The 18,454-nt window shown below is 39.8% G+C and overlaps 1 protein-coding gene across 1 annotated transcript in view; it reads right to left on the bottom strand.

Moving 5' to 3' along the window:
- Positions 1-18,454, bottom strand: part of LOC126473584 (uncharacterized) — a 53,257-nt gene that overhangs the window by 21,347 nt on the left and 13,456 nt on the right. Inside the window, exon 2 of the mRNA XM_050100730.1 lies at positions 7,912-8,085. Within this exon, the coding sequence (XP_049956687.1) occupies positions 7,912-8,085 (174 nt within the window). The remainder of the gene's footprint in view (positions 1-7,911; positions 8,086-18,454) is intronic.

Raw genomic sequence — 18,454 nt, 5'->3', positions numbered from 1 at the left:
GAGATAGGAAAGGATGACACTCTGATGACGAGAACCCTCTTCGCTTTACTGGGAGGCACTTTCCACGTGTCATTCCAAGTGACCAGTCCAAGAAACGCAGACTATGGCATAGATGTGCAGTCTGCTCGAAACAGAATGTGCATCGAGAAACGGAATATGAATGCAAAACATGCAATGTACCTTGAACCATGTTTTGAAACATACCACACAAGGAAGAACTTTTAGCCAAGTTGCTACAGCTGGAAGATGAAATGAAGCCGTTACTTCTGAAAAAATTACTTAAAAATTTAAAAAAATAAAATAGTTACAAAAATTTAAAAAAATATATATTTTTAACTTCACCATTGCCGGTCCAAAGCCTGGATGAGAAAGAAGGATGGGAAACATAACTGTGCAAAAAGGAAAAAAAGAAAAAATAAATAAATCACCGAATTATCTGAGCTTGAAGAGCCTCTCCATATGAATTACTTTGCTGAGAAATAGCTTATGTACAAAAATGTGAAATATCTAGTCTGTGCTGACAAACACAGACTGGATGCTTCAAATGTTCATACATAAGGTGCAAAAATAAAAACTTAGTACAAATTTATATATTCTTCCATAACTTCTTGGTAGAAGATAAACCTTAAACTTAGTGCAAATATCATTAATTAAACAAAAATGTCTAGCATTATTATTACTACAAAATTGTAGCCTGGATTGCGGTAAAAGATATTTATTTAAGCAGCGACTAGTTTTGGGCGAAGCCAATTTTCAAACCATCATGTAAAACAAAGACTGTGACAACCACATTATAGCTGTTAATAAAACCATACCAGATGGATCGCTATCGATATTCTATGGTTTTATTAACAGTTATAATGTGTTTGTCACATTCCTTTTTGACATGGTTGTTTGAAAATGGGCTTTGCCCAAAACTAGTCGCCGCTTAAATAAATATCTTTTACCCCAAACCACACTACAATTTTCTACTAATATTCAATAACAGGTTGTTGTCCTATCTGTTCCAGGATACTGGATTTGTGAAAAAATTCTAGGCCTACACTTGGAAAGGGCGTCTCGGCACATGTTGGTCAGTTGCACACACTCTCCCGTTTCTGAAGCACAAAAGGTCATTAGGAATTAAAGGTGACATTTAGTAAGGTAGTTTAGAAACTTGAGTATTTCCTTATCTAATTCTTAAACAAAAGTTATAAATCATTGTTTATTTCTATTGTACAATAACAACTGCGTCCCATATAAAAATAATTCAGAAATGTTGAATTTTTGATTTTGAAGTTTCCTTGGGGATAATTTATTGGGCTAATGCTCTCAAAATACAGCGATTAGCTTCAAAAGTGTGTCTCAGGGTCCAGACAGTTGTTTGCAGGCAAATTATTGCGCTAGTACAGAAGAACGTCAACGTTTGGTCGTTACGGATTCTACAGCATTTACATCATAAGTTGCGTACAAAAATCTGATAATTAAGTATCAGTATGACAAATAAAACACAGATGCATACTGAGATCTTATGACAATTCTCAAGAACTAATTGCAAATGAAAGAAAGCCTTTGATGAGGAGTTAAATGTTAGCAGCATAAGCAGTTTCAGTGTACAGTAGATCTATAGAGCAATTCATCTCCAGATTCAAAGTTATGGAATAAGTATCCAGATATCCTACATTTATTTTTGAGATCGGCAATCACACTAACTGCAAGACTGTCACAACTGCCGTGGTTCCAGAAATACTCAGGCCCGGGCGAGGACGGCCGAGCGGAGAGCTCAGGCACACAAAATAGTGTGCGGAAGTGGCTGCCAGTGCAGGTACATGGATTAGGTGGCCCCAAGGGCAGGCTTGATACGGCCAGCCACATGCACCGGTGCAGCACTCAAAGGGTTAAGGGTTAAAGGCTGGCTTTGCTAACATATTTTCGAATGGAGTCAAATAAATACTTTGAGAATCCTAGTAGTTCTTCTTACGCATGTTTATAATTAATACACAATTTATATTTGTTTATAAGTCAACAATAGAATTTAAGTCATGAAACAATTATTGATTTCACCCTATAACAAAAGATATTAGCTAGGAATAGTCCGAATAAATTAGGAAATTTAAGTACATACACAAAACTAAACACAAAGTTAGATCTGGTATTATATTCTTTAAGACTGAGGGCCAACCTTTCTCTTTTATGGAAATGCAAATTATACTAATGCATGTTAATGGTAAGCAGGCAAAAATGTAAATAAAATGAATTTAAGGAGGCAGAGGGAAAACAAGAGAGGAAGTAAAGAGATCACAGCTTGCATCGTCACACAGTGATGATCAGCAAGGAAAAGGAACTAGTAAAGATAATCAAAGGTATGAATGCTGGGCTAATATCTTATCAGTGCATAATCCAACAGGCAGCCCTTTGTGGAAAACTTAGCATGATTCTGAAAGAACTAATGGACAAGTTGTTCAAGTTAATTAATTTTATAATGTCCCGTTCTACTCTTCAGCATAGGCTGTTCAAAGAGTTTCTTTCAGAGTGTTATTCAGTGTATTCTGATTTACTGCAGCACAACAATGTTCATTGGCTATGTAAAGGTAAGGCGACTGAAAATTTTTGGTAAATAAAAGAAGAAGTAACATATGTTTTAGAAAACTTGGATTCACAAGACACAAGAAACCTTTTGGAGTTCCTAGCAAATGAATGCAGTAAGCTAGTTATGGCTTTTTTAAAAGACATTCTGAAACATTAAAATGCACTCAATGCCAAGCTACAAGGAAATGGGAAGTTAATATGTGATCTGATACAAAGTGTGTCTTCTTTTCGTTGCAAGCTGGATATCTTTGAAAAATACATTGCAAGCCAAGAATTTTTTCACTTTCCAAAAATTTTTGAATGTAAAAATAGTTCTGAAATAGACATTCCAGTATTCTCAAACTTCATGTTAGACGAATTTGCATCAATATTCCAATGATTTTTCAGAAACAGACACACTATCACGTTTCTTAAAATCACCTTTTGAAGTTTCTCCAGCAGCAGAATGAACAGATGCAGCTGCTCAGTTGTTCTGCCTTTCAAAGTCTTTACTTCTTTACTCCAGATGGAGATAACAGACTTGCAGGAAGACATTTCCTTACCAGTGTATAAAACTGGATCCACTGAAGAATTTTTGAGTAAACGTGTGCCATAAAAATATGAAAATTTAAAAAAATAGTCATATTACTGGCTATTTTGTTTGGCTTCACATATATTTGTGAAATTTCATTTTCAAAAATGAATTTTTTGCCAAACAAATATCGCTCAATATTAATGGTCATCCAACTTGAAGACACTATTTTCATAAGCTGCTCATCACATGAACCTAACTTTAAGAAACTGGCTCAAGACTGCCAATGTAATTTCTCCCATTGATTTTTAATACAAATATTCCTACCTATCATATTTCAAATTTTGTGAGTGAAAATTTAAACAAAAAAATAGGGAACAATGTAAGTTTTTTTCTGGATTTTTAGTACAAAAGTGCCTATCTATTGAGTTTCATATTAGTTTCGAGTAAAAATTAAAATAAAAATTAGTAAGAAATGTCAGATTTTATTTCTGGATTTTAAATACAAAAATGCCTGTCTATTGTGATTCTTACTATTTTGTGAGCGAAAATTAAAATAAAAAATTAGTGACGTCTATGAGGTTTTTCTTCTGGGACTCGATAGAAATTTTCAAAAGTATCCGCATCTCATCTAAAATTACTTGATGACTCCTGCCGTACACTATTTGTGAGCTCATTAAGAAGGGTTGGAAACATTGCCTTTGATACAGTTGAGAACTGTTGATCGCTCATTTTGAAATCTGTTAGTATGTTCCTCCCGCGAGTTTTCAAGGGATGAAAAAATCCACATCCATAGGTCACGTTAAGTGAGTTGTGTAGGCTGAAACACTCAGAAACTTTGTAATTTTCTTCACATGGCTGAAACACTCAGAAACTTTGTAATTTTCTTCACATAGCTGAAACACTCAGAAACTTTGTAATTTTCTTCACATAACTGAATAACCTCACTTGTGACATGTGAACTTAGGTTTTCTCCTATCATTGTCTTTGTTCCAGACAGGTTTGTAGCATGAGGAAGCAGCAGCACTTTTTTAAACCAGTCTGTAAATACTACACTGCCAAACCAACCATGCTGAGTTCTGTTGTAGAGTGTTCTGACTCTTCAGCACCATTCACTGCAACAGGGCGCACCCTTTGGTCCTCCCTCCCTGAGTCCAAATATCATATAAGTTTTCACTTTTATGAACAATATAAACGAGCAACAAAACATCAAAAGCACACCCACACATTATAATAGTTGTGAATGATTTAATATGGTTGAGAACACAGTCGGATTACTTACCCCGATGAAAAAAAGTCAGCGCACCAATTTTAACCTCTTTTAAAGAAAGATGTATTTTTTGTTGTTAAAATTGTTAGTACTGTTAAAAGATCAGACAGCTTCATTAAAATATGTGAATTTGAACATATAAGAACCTAATGATGGTAGGATTAACCATTTCTTCTGGACCCAGAAAATTTTTCCTAATTTAATTTTTAAACAGGTATGTAGGGATTGGACAACCTTTTTAACTATAGATTTTTTTTTAAATTTTATTTTAAATTGTGTAAATTCAAATCAACAACTCCCATTGTGTTATTTACTAATTATTGTTATCAAGAAGAGGTTTATCCAGAAATGGGAAGAAAAGGGTGAAACTGACTGGGGGTCAATGTTACCCCCAGCAGAAAAGAATTACCCCTGTTGACAGTACATGTTCTCCTTCTGTTTTTCATTCCCATCACTTTTCTACTACTGAATTCTGGACCCGCGTCACAATTAAATCCTCATTCCCTTAATTATCTGAATAATTTTTTTTATCTCATCATACATTCTTTCAATCTGTCCATCATCTGCAAAGCTGGTTGGCTTTGCATGTATCTTGACTACAATAATGCATGTACTAAGCTGTTCACAGCAACCTACCTGGATTCCAATTTTCTTATCCACTATTAGCCCTATTCCTTATCACACCCATTTGATTTTGTGTCGATAACCCTGTATTGACCTGACCACAAGTGTGGTTCCTCCTTCCACCAATTCTACCTAATTTCCACTATACCAAACTTCAACCTACCCATCTCTCTTTGTAAATACTCTTAATCTACTTGGTAACAGATCGGACCTGACTTTATATGCTATGATGTGTAGGTGCCAATTTTGTTTCTCCTGGTGACATCCTCCTCAGTCGTGTTCATCCAGAGACCTGAATGGGGAACAATTTTCACACAGAATATTGACTCAAGAGGATGCCATCATCATTAAACCATGTAGAAGAGCTGCATGTCCATGGTAATTATTTAACAGCTGTAGTTTCCCTTCGTTTTCAGCCATTTGCAGTACCAACATTGCAAAACCATTTTGGTAATGTTGCAAGGTCAGATCAGTCAGTCATCCAGACTGTTGACCCTGCTGCCTCTTTTCAGGAAGCGTAGATTTGTCTGGCCTCTCCAGAGACATTCCCACCAAGCGAGGTGGTGCAGTGGTTAGCACACTGGACTCGCATTCGGGAGGATGATGGTTCAAACCCGCATCCAGCCATACTGACATAGGTTTTCCGTGATTTCACTAAATTGCTTCAGGCAAATGTCAGGATGGTTACTTCGAAAGGGCATAGCCGACCTCCTTTCCCATTCTTCCCTAATCTGATGGGACTGATGACCTTGCTGTTTGGTCCCCCCTCTCAAATCAATCAACCAACCAACCAACAGATACTCCTCTGGTATGGTTGCACCTGCAGTATGGGAATCTGCATCACAGAGATATGGAAGCCATCCCACCACACCAGAGTCCATTGTCTTTGGGGGTAGTTAATAGAGATGAAATGTGGCTCATAAACATACCACCAAATGTCAAGTAAAAAATATTGACAGCATTTATCCAAAAACATCTGCCACTTTCAAAACAAAAGAATTAGTTCTAAAGTGATGATCATACCTATGATTTTCATCACAAAAAAATTTGTTACTAATAGGCAAACAGAGAATTTCATTAGTAAAATGAGATGTAAATCATATGATATGATATATTGGTTGCACCTTGAAGTGGAAACTCTACAACTCAGTATCAAACATCTAGAAAATAGAGATCAGTTCTCAAATAAAATAGAAAATAATATCGGTATCATTCCAAAGCAGCAGAGCAAATGCTAAATTGAGACTGTCAAAAGAGGCAATGAACTATATGATATGATTAGCAACTACACAATAATGAATAAACTATCTTTTAGATGTGTGAATCATTTAAATGAATTACCTAAATTATGTTCGTATTCCATAAATAAGTAAAAGAGAATTTAAAAGTTTTGCATAAATGAACTGGAAAATTTTAATCCTTCTTTGATAAGTAGCTTTGTCACAATTGTGAGGCTGATAGTTGTTAGTAAGAGCTATGATGCTATAGATGCATGTCTCCAAACAGAAGTTCACATTAAGCTTTCAATATTTTGCAAATAATGTTAACTGATTAAGCAGCTACTTCTGTGCTCAGGTTAGCATCAAGAAAAGCAAAAGTTTGTTGCAGAACTTATGCAACAATTGGCTAAAATCATTTATAGCCTGCATTTACCCCTACCAACTAAGAGTGCTGTACACTGGAGTGACAAAAGTCATGGGATACCTCCTAACATTGTGTCCGGCATCCTTTTCCCAAGCGTAGTGCAGCACATCGATGTGGTAAGGACACAACAAGTTGCTGGAAGTCCCCTGCAGAAATACTGAGCCATGCTGCCTCTATAGCCATCTATAATTGTGAAAGTGTTGCCGGTATAGGGTTTCCTCTGAATTACGTCCCATAAATTTTCAATGGCTGGACAAATCATTTGACCGAACTATCCAGAATGTTCATAAAATGAATCACGGACAATTGTGGCCTGGCGACATGGCACATTGTCATCCACAAAAATTGCATCATTGTTTGGGAACATGAAGTCCATGTATGGCTGCAAATAGTCTTGAAGTCACTGAACTTTACCATTTCCTGTCAATGAACTGTTCAGTTGGACCAGAGGATCCAGTCCATTACCTGTAAACACAACCCACACCATTATGGAGCCACCATCAGCCTGCACAATGTGTTGTTGATAACTTGGGTCCAGGGCTTCATGGGACCTGCACCACATTCGAATATTATCACCAGCTCTTATCAATTGAAATTGGGACTCATCTGACCAGACCATAATTTTACAGACATCTAGGGACCAGCTGATATGGTCACGAGCCCAGGAGGCACTGAAGGTGACGTCGTGCTGTTAGCAAAGGCACTTGCATCAGTTGTCTGCTGCCATAGTCCACTGACACCCAACTTCCTCACACTGTCCTAATGGATACATTCATTGTACATGCTATATTGATTTCTGTGGTTATTTCATGCAGGACTGCCTGTCTACTAGCACTGACAACTCTATGCAAACATCACTGCTCTCAGTCGTTAAGTGAAGGCTGTCGCCAACTGCATGGTGAGAGGTAATGCCTGAAACTTCTTACTCTCAGCACACTGTTGACACTGTGGATTGTAGAATATTGAATTCCCTTATGATTTCCAAAATGATGTCCCATGTGTCTAGCTCCAACAACCATTCCGCATTTGAAGTCTGTTAATTCCTGTCATGTGACCATAATCACATCCGAAACCCTTTCACAAGAACTGCATGAGTACAAATGACAGATCTTCCAGTACAATGCCCTTTCATACCTTCTGTATGTGATACTACCACCATCTGCATGTGTGCGTATCAATGCCTCATGACTTTTATCATCTCAGGGTATATGTTCATGTTTTATATGTTATATAAAGACATCATGCAAAGTGAATCCTAAAATTAAAACATTATTTGATTACCAACAGTACTTACCATCATCTTTGTATCCATTTCCTCCTTCCAGGAACTTCCCACACCAACCAGATGCACATGGTACCGCTTCTACACCACGTTCATTTTCCACCTGTGTGGCATTAAACTTGAATGGATCCTTACAAGAGCCCAGTTCACCTCTCGAACGACACGCGAAGCATCTTCTGAGAAGACCTGTAGACCAGATATTAAAAATGGTTCACAAAGAAAATGATGTAACTTGACTCCTTCAGCAGAAGTTAATTTTGCTCACATACACAAGAGCTAAACATTTAAAATTTATCGGTTAACATTATATCGCCACATTCTTTTAGTACACTTCCTAAAGAGTTACACTGTGTTGATCACCAGTGTTTTCAGCGCTGTCGCTAGGTTTGCTTCAGGTATAATCACTATAACTTCACAGTTTCACTCTGCAAATCACCGCTAAATAAATGAAGGAGAGCAGCTGTTTCTTTGTAATTGCTTTCACACATTCTTCAGATATATTTGCTGCTATAACATGATAAAAAAACACTACCAGAGAAAAAATTACAACCTCATCAGAAATTCAGCATATAGCAAGAAAGAATGTACACAGTCTGACAAGAAAGGTGAAGCACCCAGAAGGGAAAGGAAGTAAAATTAAACTTCACGGTTTCAAAGAGAATTTGATGTTATGTCAGTGATAACAATATCGAGTCAAATTTATAAAGAACGTTGCAGTTTTAGCCCACTTAATATGACGCTGCACCCCCACCCTCCTTACCTGGATGCATTCACTGACTCGGGTGGGAATGGTGTCATAAAGCCATTGCATCCTCTCCTGAGGCAATCTGGCCCACAGCTGTTGTAATTGAGCCTCATTACCCTGGGTACTGTCGCTGGGGCAGAATTGACATCTGAGCTGATGCCACACATGTCCTATCAGAGACAGATGTTGGGATGTCACTGGTCGCAGGGGTACCTCAACATCACACAGACTGTCCATGCTGAATATCCGTGACATACCGTTGTACCATCAAAGTTCACTTAATTACTACCACCCAAGTGGCTCTCCACACTGTGATTCAAAAGTCACTATCAGTCTCGACAATGAGATCATCTCGGTAGGGCAGAACTGCAGTCATCACTGAAACAATGAAATGCCATTCATTAGCTGTACATGTTTCATGAGCGTGGCACCACTCCAAATGCAGCCAATTGTGCTGTGGTGTTAATGGAGGCCCAAGCATGGGACAGTAATTTCCTAGCCTGCTGTGGCTAGTTGCCTACCGATGGTGTTGGGACTGACAGAATTTTGCAGGGAGTCCACTACTTGTCTTGGAGGGTGGGCCCAGATGTGAACGGACTACACAATACGGCAGTCCTCCAACATCTACATCTACATCTATAGTCTGCAAACCACCATGAGTTGCATGGCAGAGGGTACATCCCATTGTACCAGTTATTAGGGGGTCTTCCTATTCGATTCACTTATGGAGCACAAGAAGAATGATTGATTGAATGGCTTTGTGCATGAAGTAATTATTCTGATCTTATCTTAATTATCCCTATGTGAGTGATACACACAGGATTTTGTATATTCAAAGAGTCATCACTGAAAGCTGTTTCCTGAAACTTTGTTAATAGACTTTCTAAGGATAGTTTATGTCTGTCTTCCAGAGTCTTCCAGTTCAGTTCCTTCAGTATCTCTGTGACACTCACCCATGGATCAAACAATTCTGTGATCATTTGTGCTGCCCTTCTCTTTATATATTCAATATCCCCTCTTAGTCCTATTTGGTAAGTGTCCGGCACACTTGACCAATATTCTAAAAATGGTTGCACAGGTGATTTGTAAACAACCTCCTTCATAGACTGATTGCACTTCCCCACTATTCTACTAATAAACCAAAGTCTACTGCCTCCTGTACCCACAACTAAGCCCATGTGATCATTTCATTTTACACAACTGTAAAATGTTACACCCAGGTATTTGTATAAGTTGGTCGATTCCAACAGTGACTCATTGATATTATATTCATACAATAGTACATTTTTTCATTTTGTGAAGAGCACAATTTTACATTTCTGAAAATTTAAAGCCAGTTGGCAATCTTTGCACCACGTGAACTCTCATCAAGAACTGACTAATATTTATGTAGCTTCTTTCAGATGTTACTTCATCATAAATAAATGCATTATCTGCAAAAAGTCTATTAATATTGTCTGCAAGGTCATTAATATACAATATGAACAGCAAGAGTCCCAGCACACTTCTACATCTGACAATGACACTCCATCCAGGACAGCACGTTGAGTCGTCCCTACGAAAAAGTCCTCAATCCAGTCACAAATTTAACTTCATATCCCATATAGTGTACTTTTAACAATATGTATAGGTGTGGCACTGAGTCTTTTTGAACATAAAGAAATACTGCATCTACCTGACTGCCTTGATCCATAGCTTTCAGCGTATCATGTGAGAAAACTGCAAATTGGGTTTCACATGATCAATGTTTTCGGAATCATGCTGATTGGCATTGAGGAAGTCATTCTGTTCAGGATACGACATTATGTTTCAGCTCAGAATATGTTCTAAGATTTTACAACAAATTGGATGCTAGTTTTGTGGATATTTCTACTACCCTTCTTGTTAATGGGTGGAGCTGTGCTTTGTTTTCCAAGAGCTGGGCAAGGCTTTTGTTCAAGGGATCTATGATAGGTTATAGTTAGAAGAGGGGCAAACTCAGCCTCATATTCAGTATAGAATCTGACAGGGATTCCATCAGGCCCTGGAGATTTGTTCAGTTTTAACGATTTTAGCTGTTTCTCAACATCATTCATCTTTTCAGTGGTACAAAGATTACATTGGGGCATTTCTCCTGAGTTTTCCTTTATAATGGAGCATTTGAAAATGGAGTCAAACATTTTCTCCCTTGCTAGGGATGGGACACTAACTTTGGTGCCACTAACAGCCTTCACATATGACCAGAATTTCTTTTGGTTTTGTGAAATATCATTTGACAATATTCAGCTATGGTAGTCTCTGAAGCTCTTTGTGGTGGTCAAACATTGTCAAAAATATGCCCACCTGCCTATTTTCATGCAACAGCGGGCCACTGTCATATCTGGTTATGCACAATTCAACCAGTCACCCAAATGGAAAACCACACTGACACCCCTTTCAAACTCTGTTATGTGCTGCTAATGTTGTCTCAGATGAGTACATGACATCTCTGTGTCCTTCATAGTGATTACACAACATCAGACTGTTCACACCCCATATGAAGTCTACCAGGCCTGGTAGCAACACTAAACATGAACAATACTACAGCACTCTGATGGCAATTCTACTTGTCACAGAGAATTGTAACTCTAGTTATTAATATACATGCTCCTGGTGTGTATCGTATGAAGCTACACTGACATCTGACCATGTCTTCCAGATACTTTCTCTTTATTTGGCAGGCAGTATATATTGCATATGACTTCTGGGAAAAAATGGGAAATTAAAATTTCGGACTACACAAACTACACTCATGCTCATAAATTAAGGATAATGCTGATACACGGTGAAACAATGCTCTGGTGAGCAGTTTGCGGGTTTAAATCACCTCGGGGTGCGACCATGCGGTGCATTTGACCTGTGGTCATCGCACAGTGGCGCTGGCAGCAGTCCACATATGCAGAGGTGTGTTGGCGCATGTCAGAGTTTGGTGTAGAGAGTATGTGTGCAGACGTGCTAATGGTAACTATGTGTTGAAAATTGCTCAAAGAAAACATATTGATGACATTATGAGGGCTAGAATACTAGGGCGACTGGAGGCTGGTCAAACACAGCAGGTCATAGCACAGGCCCTCCGTGTGCCACAAAGTGTGATCTCAAGATTATGGCAACGATTCCAGCAGACAGTATGGGACATCGACAGTGTACAACACCACAAGAAGATCCATATCTCACCATCAGTGCCTGCAGATGGCCATGGAGATCTGCAGGTAGCCTTGCTCGAGCCCTTTTTGCAGACACTGCAACAGTTGTCTCCAGACTCACAGTCTACAGTCAACTGAACAGACATGGTTTATTCACCCAGAGACCTTCAAAGTGCATTCCACTGACCAATGGTCACAGGAGAGCTCATAAAGCCTGGTGTCAAGAACACAGTACATGGTAATTGGAGCAGTGGTCCCAGGTTATGTTCACGGACAAGTCCACGTATAGTCTGAACAGTGATTCTCACCGAATTTTCATCTGGCGTGAACCAGAAACCAGATACCAACCACTTAATGTCCTTGAAAGGGACCTTTATGGAGGTTGGGGTTTGATAGGGTGGGGTGGGATTATGATTGGTGCACATACACACCTGCATGTCTTTGAGAGAGGAACTGTAACAGGTCAGGTGTATCGGGACGTCATTTTGCACCATTATGTCCGCCTTTTCAGGGGTGCAGTGGGTCCCACCTTCCTCCTGACAGATGATAACATGTGGCCCCACTGAGCTGCTATCGTGGAGGAGTACCTTGAAACAGAAGATATCAGGCGAATGGAGTGCCTGCCTGTTCTCCAGACATAAACCCCATCGAGCACATATGGGATGCTTTCGGTAGACATATCGCTGCACGACTTCAAACCCCTACGACACTTCAGGAGCCCCGACAGGCACTGGTGCTGCTTGACCACCTGATCCAGAGTATGCCAACCCGTTGTGCAGCCTGTGTAGGTGTTGCATGGTGATTATATCCTGTATTGATGTCAGGGTACATGTGCAGGAAAAAAATAAGCTAACTAAACAAGTATTAGCACATGTGTTTTGGGACGGTTTTCTCAACTTATCACCAATACTGTGGACTTACAGATCTGTGCCGTGTGTGTTTCCTATGTGCCTATGCTATTAGTGCCAGTTTTGTGTAGTGCCACATTGTGTGGCGCCACATTCTGCAATTATCCTTAATTTATGAGCCTGAGTGTATATGGTTTGACAATTCCTAAGAAACAGTCAGTAGATGGTGTTGGTAAGCAACAGGTCACAATTGAACATCCTGATTGTAAGTAACAGATATACATCAGTGTGGTGTCTTTGGATAGAAGTTAGTTAAACATAAATATTAATTAACGCCAGAGGCTAGTGCAAAGAGAACAGGGGGTTGTTTCCATGACCAGAACATGGCAGAATATGAAAATTTGGTCATATATTTGCAGCCAGATTCATATCATTGGCTTGTATAGTTCGTTATTTATGGTTGGCTCTTCATGAGATGCTAAGATAACACAGGGTGGTGTCCTGCTCATCATGAGTGGATACAGGAATGGTTGGGTAGAGTTCTGTTCATGGATGAAATGCAGTTTTGCCCGGAAAATGAGCCTGACTATGTCGCACACCCCAGTCACACATTATGACCCTGTCAGTACTGTGGAACAGGGACAATATGGCAACAGTAGTGTTGTCATCTAAATCAGCTTTATGTTAGCAGTATGTATCGCGCTACTTTATTTGTAGAAGTGCTACGATGATGACAATCTATACATGTGAGAGCCTGTGATGGTATGAGCATTTTGTGATGAATAGAAAACATCTCTCCGATCCACAACACACCAAAAGAGTAGTACCACAAGGAACTGTTCTGGATCCCATACGTTTTCTAATATATACAAACTATTTTCCTCAGAGTTTAAAGCACAGAAAAATAATACTATTTGGTGATGAAAGAAATATTATGACCAGCAACAAGTCACCAGGCATGCTAATGGAAAAGATTGAAGAAATTCTAAGGAATGTGTGTAGGTGGACACAAAAAATAAGCTAACTAAAAAGTATAAGTTTCCCTGCAAACAATTCCCAATAGTGTAAATCTAAGAGTGAATGATGAGGATGTAGAATGCATATCAAACACAAAATTTCTAGGACTGCTTGTGGCCAACAGCTAAAGTGTACTGAGCATATTACAATAATGGGAAAGCAAACCACAACAGCATGCTATGTATTCTGAATCATAATTTCAGCAACTAGCAGTTCATGAGCAAGTGTAACACATTTTGCATATGTCCATTCAATAATTAGTTATGGCATAACCTTGTGGGGAGGAATGGGCAGAGCATTAGTGAATCTTCCAGCAAAAAAAAAGAGCTCTCTTTACAAATCATAAAAAAGTAGTAGAAGGCTCCGTGCATTGCCTTGTTTAATAAAACTTTAAGAATCCTTATAGTTTCATGTTATCAAATTAACTGTTACAAAAAATAGTATAAAATAATAGTTATATAAACTCTGCAAATATTTAACATTACTCAAGTAATACTGTATGTAGGAGGACAAATCAGAAAGTCTTTGTCCTCTTTTAGCCAAATTACAGCTGTAAACCTGCAGTTAGCATATCCATTCCCAGAGGTTGATCTTTCTTGGACTGGAGCCGCCCTATCTGCTGGTAGCTCCACAGAATGATGTTGCTGCCAGTTGTTGAAGATGTTGGTTGTGCTTCACAAACCTACAGTACACTCGCAGCAAGGTGTGATTCATTTTCTATGGAACAAGGGACAAACACCCTTCGAAATTCACAGGGAAATCCAGCCCATATATGGGGAAAAGTGTCTGACATTGGAAAGTGTGAGGTGGTAGTGTCGTGAGTTCACAAAAGGCCACGAAGACTAACATGACAATGAGCATTCGTGTGTCACTGACTGATGACAACATTTCCCATATGAATGCAACAGTGAAAGCAGATCGGCATGTGTACCTGAAGATCATTTCCTAGAAGGTTGGCATTTCATTTGGGAGCATTTACAACATTGTTTCTCAGCCTTAGGGCACCAGAAGATTTCATGTTGGTGGGTGCCTAATCAGTTGGATGACACGATGAAAAGCAAGCAAATGACTGCTTCATTGAATCTTCTGTAGTGGTATGCCAAGGAGGGTGCCAGTTTCCTTAACTGCACTGTTACTGGTGATGAAATGTAGATATAGCATTTCACGCCAGATTCAAAGCAGAGCATGGTGTGGAATCATCTGTGACAAAAAAGAAAAGCCTGTTCACTGTCATCTGCTGGGAAAGTGATGTTAAAGAGTATTGTGGGATCACCATGGACTGCTCCTGCTGGATTGTATGCCATTAAGTACAACCATCAATGCCAATAGTTATTGTTGCTCACTGCCACAGCTGTGAATTGCCATCAGGAAGAAGCACCGAGGGATTCTTGATATGGGCGACACGTTTGTCCTCAATGACAGTGTGAGGCCACAGGTGGCGATCACAACTGCCGACAAGGTCTGGTCATTTGACTGGGAGAGTCTGGTCCATCTATCATACAGCCTTGACTTTGCCCCTAGCGACCTAGTGATTTCCACATTTTCATTCCACTGAAGACATTTCTGACATGTCATCAGTTCAAACAATGAAGTCAAGACAGCAGTCCAGTGGTGGTTCCACAGTAAGCCAGATGAATTCTACCGCACAAGCATCACAAATTTAGTGCTGCATTGAGCCAAATGTCTGAAATGGTTTGGGGACTATATGGAAAAGTAGTGTAAGATACATAGAACAGTACATATGAGGGCTACCCAGAAATTAACAGACATTTTGGTCTGTCGCGGCAGTGGGCGGGCTACAGCCACCATCTTAGTGCCATAACATTCCTACAACCAGCGGTGGTAGCATTTGGTCTGTATCTCTGCTACTTTGCTTCCTGTGCCGCATTAAAATGGGCGCTGCAGTAGAAGATGCCACCACTCCTGACAATCCTGAGGTGTGTTCTGTGATAAGGTTTTTGTTGGGAAAAAGCTGCAAACTAATTGAAACTTATCACAACCTTTGTGATATGTATGGAAAAGGAATAATGAGTGAAAGTCAGGTGAGGCAAGGGTGCATTGATTTTAAAAATGACTAGACCAATGTTCATGATGAGTACAGCAGTGGTAGGCCTAGCCTTGTGACTGACAAACTAGTGATGAAAATCAATGACAAAATTAGTGGAAACTGTCATTTCACGATGACAGAACTTTTGCAACATTTTCTCCACAGAGTTTGGTGCATTAAATTGTGGTGGAGAAGCTTGCTTATGGCAAATTTTGTGCTAGGTGGGTTTCCAAAATCCAATCGCAGAAAGTAGATTTCTAGAGAGATGGTATTGGAAAGTTTGTGCCACAGTAAGAGAAGAGCCTCAATTTGAATGGCAATTATGAAGAAAAATAGCTTAAAAGTGTATCTTTAAAATATATATAACAAAAATTGATTTCATTGTTTTGTTATTTTTTTATTTCAAAACGTCCATTATTTTCTGGATAGCCCTCACATACATCTACATCTATATCCATACTCCGCAAGCCACCTGACGGTGTGTGGCGGAGGGTACCCTGAGTACCTCTATCGGTTCTCCCTTCTATTCCAGTCTCGTATTGTTTGTGGAAAGAAGGATTGTCGGTATGCTTCTGTGTGGGCTCTAATCTCTCTTATTTTATCCTCATTGTCTCTTCGCGAGATATACGTAGGAGGGAGCAATATACCGCTTGACTCTTCGGTGGAGGTATGTTCTGGAAACTTTAACAAAAGCCCGTACCAAGCTACTGAGTGCCTCTCCTGCAGAGTCTTCCACTGGAGTTTATCTATCATCTCCGTAATGCTTTCGCGATTACTAAATGATCCTGTAATGAAGTGCGCTGGATCTTCTCTATCTCTTCTATCAACCCTAACTGGTACGGATCCCACACTGCTGAGCAGTATTCAAGCAGTGGGCGAACAAGCGTACTGTAACCTGCTCCCTTTGTTTTCGGATTGCATTTCCTTAGGATTCTTCCAATGAATCTCAGTCTGGCATCCGCCTTACCGACGATCAACTTTATATGATCATTCCATTTTAAATCATTTATGGAATTAACTGCTTCCAGTTGCTGACCTGCTATTTTGTAGCTAAACGATAAGCTAAATGATACAGGGTGTTTCAAAAATGACCGGTATATTTGAAACGGCAATAAAAACTAAACAAGCAGCAATAGAAATACACCGTTTGTTGCACTATGCTTGGGACAACAGTACATTTTCAGGCAGACAAACTTTCGAATTATAGTAGTTACAATTTTCAACAACAGATGGCGCTGCAGTCTGGGAAACTCTATAGTACGATATTTTCCACATATCCACCATGCGTAGCAATAATATGGCGTAGTCTCTGAATGAAATTAGCCGAAACCTTTGACAACGTGTCTGGCGGAATGGCTTCACATGCAGATGAGATGTACTGCTTCAGCTGTTCAATTGTTTCTGGATTCTGGCGGTACACCTGGTCTTTCAAGTGTCCCCACAGAAAGAAGTCAAAGGGATTCATGTCTGGCGAATAGGGAGGCCAATCCACACCGCCTCCTGTATGTTTCGGATAGCCCAAAGCAATCACACGATCATCGAAATATTCATTCAGGAAATTAAAGACGTCGGCCGTGCGATGTGGCCGGGCACCATCTTGCATAAACCACGAGGTGTTCGCAGTGTCGTCTAAGGCAGTTTGTACCGCCACAAATTCACGAAGAATGTCCAGATAGCGTGATGCAGTAATCGTTTCGGATCTGAAAAATGGGCCAATGATTCCTTTGGAAGAAATGGCGGCCCAGACCAGTACGTTTTGAGGATCCAGGGACGATGGGACTGCAACATGGGGCTTTTCGGTTCCCCATATGCACCAGTTCTGTTTATTGACGAAGCTGTCCAGGTAAAAATGAGCTTCATCAGTAAACCAAATGCTGCCCACATGCATATCGCCGTCATCAATCCTGTGCACTATATCGTTAGCGAATGTCTCTCGTGCAGCAATGGTAGCGGTGCTGAGGGGTTGCCACGTTTGAATTTTGTATGGATAGAGGTGTAAACTCTGGCGCATGAGACGATACGTGGACGTTGGCGTCATTTGGACCGCAGCTGCAACACGGCGAACGAAAACCCGAGGCCGCTGTTGGATCACCTGCTGCACTAGCTGCGCGTTGCCCTCTGTGGTTGCCGTACGCGGTCGCCCTACCTTTCCAGCACGTTCATCCGTCACGTTCCCAGTCCGTTGACATTTTTCAAACAGATCCTTTATTGTATCGCTTTTCGGTCCTTTGGTTACATTAAACCTCCGTTGAAAACTTCATCTTGTTGCAACAACACTGTGTTCTAGGCGGTGGAATTGCAACACCAGAAAAATCCTCTGTTCTAAGGAATAAACCACGATGTCTACAGCGCACTAGCACGTTGTGAACAGCACACGCTTACAGCAGAAAGACGACGTACAGAATGGCGCACCCACAGACTGCGTTGTCTTCTATATCTTTCACATCACTTGCAGCACCATCTGTTGTTGAAAATTGTAACTACTGTAATTTCGAAAGTTTGTCTGCCTGAAAATGTACTGTTGTCCCAAGCATATTGCAACAAACGGTGTATTTCTATCGCTGCTCGTTTAGTTTTCATTGCCGTTTCAAATATACCGGTCATTTTTGAAACACCCTGTATTTGTAATTACCTGTTGTACCTTACTTTAGCTAATAAAAAATAGGGGCAAAGACTTTTTCATTTGCCCTTGTATATAGTTACGCACATTTAAACCATATTCCGTGTTGTATGTATA

This window comes from Schistocerca serialis, chromosome 4 (assembly GCF_023864345.2).
Source record: "Schistocerca serialis cubense isolate TAMUIC-IGC-003099 chromosome 4, iqSchSeri2.2, whole genome shotgun sequence".
Taxonomy (NCBI): Eukaryota; Metazoa; Arthropoda; class Insecta; order Orthoptera; family Acrididae; genus Schistocerca; species Schistocerca serialis.
The sequence above is the reverse complement of the archived record's forward strand: the minus strand, read 5'-3'. Positions and strand labels throughout refer to the sequence as shown.